The sequence below is a fragment of the Leptonychotes weddellii genome, unplaced genomic scaffold (assembly GCF_054177405.1).
Source record: "Leptonychotes weddellii isolate Sample4059 unplaced genomic scaffold, ASM5417740v2 HiC_scaffold_10242, whole genome shotgun sequence".
NCBI lineage: Eukaryota > Metazoa > Chordata > Mammalia > Carnivora > Phocidae > Leptonychotes > Leptonychotes weddellii.
Genome location: NW_027678970.1, coordinates 1 through 7,568, shown reverse-complemented (window position 1 = coordinate 7,568; position 7,568 = coordinate 1). Strand labels below are relative to the sequence as shown.

The 7,568-nt window shown below is 43.2% G+C and overlaps 1 protein-coding gene across 1 annotated transcript; it reads right to left on the bottom strand.

Moving 5' to 3' along the window:
* Nucleotides 1-409: 409 nt before the first annotated feature.
* Nucleotides 410-7,336, bottom strand: LOC145718035 (vasculin-like protein 1). The gene is made up of 5 exons (XM_081809472.1): nucleotides 5,048-7,336; nucleotides 4,035-4,193; nucleotides 3,117-3,241; nucleotides 1,537-1,639; nucleotides 410-612 (listed from the first exon to the last, which is right to left on the bottom strand). The coding sequence occupies exons 1-5, from the start codon at nucleotides 5,162-5,164 to the stop codon at nucleotides 460-462; spliced, it is 657 nt and encodes a 218-aa protein (XP_081665598.1). The 5' UTR covers nucleotides 5,165-7,336; the 3' UTR covers nucleotides 410-459.
* Between the last annotated feature and the right edge of the window lie 232 nt (nucleotides 7,337-7,568).

Below are 7,568 nucleotides of genomic sequence, written 5' to 3'. Positions count from 1 at the left end.
TTACCCGAGCAGCCAAAAATAAAATAAAATATCCAAATTATTAGCATTAATTTAATACAATTATAACTTCAATAGTCACTTTGTCATTGACAATGATTGCTTGAGCACGGGGGTGAGCGCCCCAAGGGCTGGCAGCAGAAGCTGTGCTGCTGAGCAGCCTCCCCTCTCTGCACGGGCAGCTCCCACCCGTGTGTCGCCCCCTAGATACTGTGTCTGTGTGTGTGTGTATTTAAAAAATCTTTCCCATCACACAAACTTCTCTCTATTAAGCAGATAACAGGGAGGAACAACAACAACAAAAGCTAAACAAGCCAACTGCTCTCTCTTTGGGATATGATTATTTTCCCTTGTGCATGAAGGATTCAACAACAGAAGAAAAGGAAAAGAACGATTTCTTTTGTAGACTCCCTAAACACACAAGCTGAGTTTACTGGGTCAGATCTGTGAGCATTTATACGCCTACTTCCAGGCATCGTCATCTGATGTTTCACTGCTACTGGTTTCCGTGTCTGAGTCCTCAAACTCCGCTTTACAAGTGCTTCTCCAAGGGGAGAACAGGCTGGAACCGCGGCTCTGCAAAAAGCCGTTCTTCCCAAAGCCATTTCTTCTCAGCTATGGTTAGCAGGAAGAGAAAAAAGAAAACCATCAAAGACTACACTGGCAGTGGGACCTGGAAAAGGCAGGTATTCAATTCTAGGCAGAATGTAGAGGGGGCCCTTCTAAGAGATCCAAGATTTCTTACAGCTGTGCTTTTTAAACTTTAATGTGCAAATCAATCATCTACGGATCTTTTTTAAAAATGCAGATTCTGATTCAGTAGGCAGGGTTTCAGATTCTCTATTTCTACAAGTTCTCAGGTGATGACAACGATTGAGAGAATAGTTCTGCGTAGCAGAGTCTTTATGTCAGCTGTAATTTCTCTTTATAGGACTTAATACGGTTGTTATTTGTGCTTTAAATATAAATACCATAAATAAAAATAAGTGTTAAGTAAAATGTAAATATAAATACCACCAGAATATAAGCTCCATGAAGTCTGTAGACTCCATTTACCTTGTTCATTGCTATAAATCTCAGGATCTGGCAGTGTTTCACTCAGAGGAAGCATCGAACTATTTGCTGGATAAATTGAGAGGTAGTTTCTTGGCTCCAGCCAGAATACCAGAGAGAAACCACAGGGCTGGAGGCGCTGGGCAGGGGGAATAAGCCTGCTTCCCTAGAGACCCAGGGCTCAGCCCATAACCCTGGAACACAGCCTTGTGGTTCTGATAAGGGGGTAGAGCTGCCAGGATGAAAGAATATACTACTTTCTAGAATGTGCTAACTACTGACCCAGTTTTTGTATCCACTACTGGAGATCCCTGTTGCCTAGGCACTGATTCACTCTTCTGTATTTCTACTATGGCAACTTACTTTTTATTTTCTTTTCCAAGGTCCCTTCTCTCACACGAAACTGAGGCTCTCTAACGGCAATGGCTGCCCTGTTCCTTTCTCTCCTAGTCATTAACAGATCTCCAGGGAAGGTTTATGACATACCTGCTCTGTCTTCATGTGGAACTCTCTAAGCTCATCCTCTGTGAGGGGGAGGCAATTCTCATCATTTTCAGGATATTCCTGCCATCCCATTGCTTTCAATAACCTGGTAGAGGGAGGTCAGGCAAAGAAAATATGACATCTTTAAGCATAAGTGGGAAGCCCACAACTTTCCAGAGAAAACTTACTCGCCCAGGGGCAACAGTACCCCACTTGGGATTTTTCTTTTCTCCCCAGTGGGATAAGTCTTTTTTTTTTTAATTAAATTTATTTATTTGAGAGAGAAAGAGAATGCATGCACACGTAAGCGGGAGGAGAGGAGGGAGAGAATCCTCAGGCAGACACCCTGCTGAGCATGGAGCCCGACACGGGCCCAATTCCAGGACCCCCAGGTGCCCCTCCCCAGTGGGATAAGCTTTAATTATGGCTACTTAGGTGTTTGAATTAAATGAGGGATCTCCACAGTTGCTCTTTCCAGAGTATAAGAGCTACAGAGAGGAGACAGAAGCAGCAGAAAATAAGACTGCATAAGAGCCAAAATGTAAGGGCCCTCTCTGACAGACAAAACAGAGGAAGGAATCTCACTTAAAAAAAAAAAAAAAAATTTATTTATTCATTTGACAGAGAGAAAGCACAAGCAAGGGGCGCTGTAGGCAGAGGGAGAGGGAGAAGCAGGCTTCCCGCGGAGCAGGGAGCCCGATGCGGGGCTCAATCCCAGGACCCTGAGATCATGACTTGAGCCGAAGGCAGACGCTTAACTGACTGAGCCACCCAGGAGCCCTGAAATCTCACTTTTGGGGTGCCTGGGTGGCTTAGTCGGTTGGGTGGCCGACTCTTGATTTTGGCTCAGGTCATGATCTCAGGGTCGTGTGCATGACGGGGCTCCATGCTCAGTGGGGAGTCTGCTTGAGATTCTCTCCCTCTCCCTCTGCTCCTCCTCCCACTCTAAGAAATAAATCTTAAAAAAAAAAAAAAATCTCACTTTTGTCTCTCGTAAGCAATTCAGCACATTTCCACATGTACCTAAGTCTTCCTTCAATTTCATGGCACCGTGGTCTCCTTCATACTCTTGTGATCTTGCTGACTTCTAAAGTTCTTTAGGACAGGAACTTCCTTTTAGGAAGGTACTGCCACACACGGCAGGCCCCATCTGCCATCCAGGTGCCCCAAACAGCTGGCTGCTCTATGTTCAAGGCCCTCATTTAAAGAACAAGCTCCATCCGTGGGGAGGCATGGCCTCCCAAGGCCTTTTAAAGGGGTCTTATAAAGGCTCACTTGGGCTAGGAGGGTCCAAGGGCCAGCATAACGGTCCTAGAAAATAGGTTCCCTTCTCCAAATGGAGTTATAAACCTAGTCTGAAAGTAAACTCATGAAAGCCTTGCAGAGGAAAGTTGTGAAAAAGCTGGCAAATCTGTAAAGGAATGCCCAGTGGGCAATAGGCCAAGCTGGGGCATAAAGAGAGAACAAGTTATGGCCCATGAACACTTCTCTCTGTAGGCCAGACGCCATCTGGGGTGTCTTAAGGATGTTCAAGCTCCTTACAGGCCATACACAGCATGCCCTGTGATCTGATCTGCACTCACCTGTGCTCTGCTTCCAGGGAGTGTGAAAGGACCTCCCCTTCCTCCTCTATAGGGAGACTAAGGCCGTTCTGATGACAGCCCTCCTCTCCGTTTTCCTTTGGTTCAGGGGTGCTGTTGTCCTCCAACTGAAAGAAGGGAAGGACACACTTGGTTCGATGACCCTTTGTGGCAAGATACACAATCTACAAGATTAAGGAGTCAGAACCAAGGAAACGTGCTCTCCAGAAAACAACTTCAGCCCACAGGTTTTCCCCATTTAAAAATGAGGACTTGTTCACCTTACTAAGATTTCTCAAGTATACCAACTGGTCAGGATCTTAACTTTAGGTTATGTCAGTGGTGGGAGACGCTACTAGATACTGATGCAGCATCAATGCTCTAGCCTTCCTTAACAATTTGGACTAAAAAACTACTGTGCTCAGCCTTTAAAAAGTTCACCTTTCTAGAGTCCCTTGCAGCTAGGAGTTGCCATTTCATAGTTGGCCAATGTTGTACTCCTGGAATTTGCAGGGTGTGGCTTTTAAGAAAGCATTTTTAAAAGGGACATTATCGCCTTTCAGGTTTTTTGGCTCGCTGTCCTTTCCCTAACCAGAATACGGATGGGAAGTATAGAGGTCAGTAACTACCCTAGTCCAAGGTGACCAAAAGTTGTTAAGTTTCCTGATAATCCCAATGAGCTTACCTGCTTAGCCTGCAACCTCTAACCTTCCTGTTGTAGGATACAAAAAAAAAACCCTCTTTGTTTTATAGTTCTATTTGTCAGATTTTCTTATACTGCAATTAAATGTAATCCTAACTGATGAAAGCTTCTATAATTTACCAATTTTTTACAGCACTGACCAATTGAAGACTTAAAAAAAGGACATACACAACACAGGAAAACCTCTGTGTTGCCCCAGAAAAGCCTTATGCTCTTACGTCCTCCAGCTTGTCACAGTCTCTGTTCTCTGAAAAGTCTCCATTCCGGTCATCCTTTAGAGTCTTCAAGAACTCACTCTTCCTGTCGGTAGTTCGGCGGGTCAGCTTGGTCAGGCGAGAGGAGCTGATCTCAATTGGAGGAGTAGTGCTGGAAGGACTCTGGGCAAATACCACAAATAGGTTGCTCCTGACAGCAAATGCAAGAACTGGGATTCTCTGGGTCACTTCTACATGGTACTGATTTCCAGAATCTGGTAGCCTAATTATCACTCTTTTACCTAAAATAAACTATCCTTTTCATTTAAATAAACAGACTTCAGCTTTGCAGGGTTTTTTTTTTTTTTTTTTAAGATTTTATTTATTTGAGAGAGAGAGAGAGAACGAGCAGGGAGGAGGAAGAGAGAGGGAGAAACAGGCTCCCCGATGAGCAGGGGGCCCGACTGGGGCTTGATCCCAGGACCCTGGCATCACGACCTGAGCTGAAGGCAGAGGCTCAACCAACTAAGCCACCCAGGCAACCCACAGCTTTCCAGGGTTTTTGCAGTTAAGAATGTATAGCATATACAGCACCTCTTTGATCCTTTATGCCAGTCTAACACAGGCTGACCCCAGTCTACTACAGAGCAACTACTCCACTCTGCTATTACCCATCTTCGGATGCAAATGGGAATCACCAGTAAAGAAATGACTCTGAGCGGGCACCTGGGTGGGTCAGTTGTTAAGCATCTGCCTCAGGTCATGATCCCAGGGTCCTGGGATTGAGTCCCACATCGGGCTCCCTGCTCAGCGGGGCCTGCTTCTCCCTCTCCCACTCCCCCTGCTTGTGTTCCTGCTCTAGCTATCTCTCTCTGTCAAATAAATAAATAAAATCTTAAAAAAAAAAAAAAAATGACTCTAAACACAGCTACAAAGGAAATGGAATTAGAGCTTTACATGTCACACCATGTATCTTAGTATAAGTAAATGGGAAATAGCAATTCTAGAAAAGGCTGCTTGGTGTTATCTTCACTCACCTCTTTAGGAGAGCTTAAAACTGCGCCACCAGCCAGTACTACTGGTTTGGTAACAGAGATTGGACTGGTAAAAGCAGATTCCCGGCTAGAGGAAAGGGATCCTGATTTGTGTTCCATTCTGTTAGCTTTCCATGCACTGGGCTACATGGGAAGAAAAAACAAATCAGTCAGAACAAGTATGGAGACAGAAGCTCAGCCTGGAAGATCACATAAAGCAAAGAATAAAATGTTATGTGGGAACATGAGTTCCTAGAGCTTACCCATCTTAACATGTTTGGGAGGTATGCAACCTCTTTCTAAGGTTAGGCAGTTGAAGGAAAAAAGCAGATGGAAACCAGAAGTACCATGAGATATTAATAGGTATTCTCAAAAAAGAGAGCTCTCGTTTAGTAAGTGTGGGAGATGCTGAGATGAATAAACTTCAACAGGTTTCTTTACTATGGTATTTCCCAAAGCATTTAACTATACATGTGAATTTGAGAGGTAGCATTTCCCAAACTTACTGGACCCTAAAGTGTTCCCTTTTTATGGCATGTTTGTTAACCCCTGATGTAATCTTGATTCTTTAAAAAAAAAAAAGGTTATTTTCCAAGAACTTCAATGACAGGAAGCTACTTCTAGCCCAGTGTGGGCAATGTAAATGGCTAGACAATTCGGGTTGGTCCCTTCTTTGCTTGGCCTTGTGGGGTCTAGGCCCATTCTGTCACTCTGGCCCTGATCCCAATTATGATTGGGCACTGTTAGTGCAACTAGAATATTCCTTTTTTTTAAAGATTTATTTGAGAGAGAGAAAGACTGAGAGAGCAAGCACACACAGCAGAAGTGGGAGGGGCAAAGGGAAAGGGAGAGAGAATTTCAAGCTGACTCTGCACTCAGCGTGGAGCCCGATGCAGGGCTTGATCCCATGACCCCAAGATCACAACCTGAGGAGAAACCAAGAGTTGGATGCTTAATCGACTGTGCCACCCAGGCGCACCCCACTCTTTTTGAGTCAATCACACTACCTGAGGAAAACAGGAAAGATAAAGCACATCAATGGAGTGAGGCTGAAGCAAGTGAAAAATATCCATTTTCCCAGAATGAAACAATCAGAACTGAGAGACTGCCAGGAAAAAGGAAGGACCTGAGTGAACAGAATTTCTTTGTTGGTATTAAAGAATACCAATTTCCTTAAGAAGGAAATTAACGTAATTGGGTATCTATCAGATGGTTGTCATACTGTTTTCATTCTTAACCCGATCAGGTATAATTATGTCAACTTTTTACAACAAAATGACACTAAGGTTAAGAAAGTTACACAATTTGTCTGAGGTTACTCAAGTAATATGTAGTATTGTTTTTTGCAATGCCTCCAAAAAGAAGATGCACGCAGATAAGAGAGACGACCCAATTGGAATGGAGATTAATTTATTTCTTGCACTGATGCAAATCTAAAGATGGCTGCTTATGTAAGGCTCATTATCAAAGATGATAGTTCCCCAGTAGCTTCCGCAGAGTTGTACCCGGTTATCAGATGCTTTGTCTTTCTTTTAACATTGGCACCTCAGGACACTCCAACACTTGGGTTTTTGCCATAGTAGTATGGAAAGTTTACCAGACAGTGTTACATGCAACAGGATACCTATATCTCTGCCCAACTTTATTCCAATTTAATCTTAATTTTCAGTAACTCAAACACTATGCTATATAGCTGGTTGCTCACTGGAGAAAACCTATGCCCCATGCCTTCTTTTATTAGAGGAATTCTATACATACAAATCCACCGAAGTGAACCACCTATCAACCATGGGTTTTTAAAAAATGTCCTCTCCTTTCCTTCAAACTCCAAATCAATCCCAACCCTCTCCATTTCAAATCATCTTGCCTTCTCATACTGGACTGAGAAGTCAGAAGTCACTAGATCCAAACTTTCCCCAATTCTCTCCTTTTGCAACTCAAGTTCAATAGCTTCCTAACCCCCTTTTACCATTCTGTATCTGTTCATTCTCTTTCCTTTCAGAATTTATCAATTATTTCTTCCTTTCTTCTAATAAGTTCTTCCCCTTTATCTACAAACATGCTAAGCCACCTTACTGAAGCTAGGGAAAAAAACCCAAACATGTATTTTCCTTTATACCATCATCCTCTTATTGCCAAACTTTTCTGCGTAAGTCAGTATCTGCTGTCTTATACTTGCTCATTATTACTTACTATCAATTCTCTGCAATACTCATCTCTATCCCTATTTTTAATAAATAACCAAAAATCTTGTCGTCACATTATATTCCAACGCCAGCTCTTAATTAAAAAAAAAAAAATCTGGGGCACCTGGGTGGCTCAGTCAGTTGAGCATCTGCCTTCAGCTCAGGTCATGATCCCAGGGTCCTGGGATTGAGTCCAGCATCGGGCTCCCTGCTGAGCAGGGAGTCTGCTTTTCCCTCTGACCCTCCCCCTTCTCATGTTCTCTTTCTCTCTGAAATAAATAAAATCTTTTTTTTTTTTTTTAAAGATTTTATTTATTTATTTGAGAGAGAGAATGAGA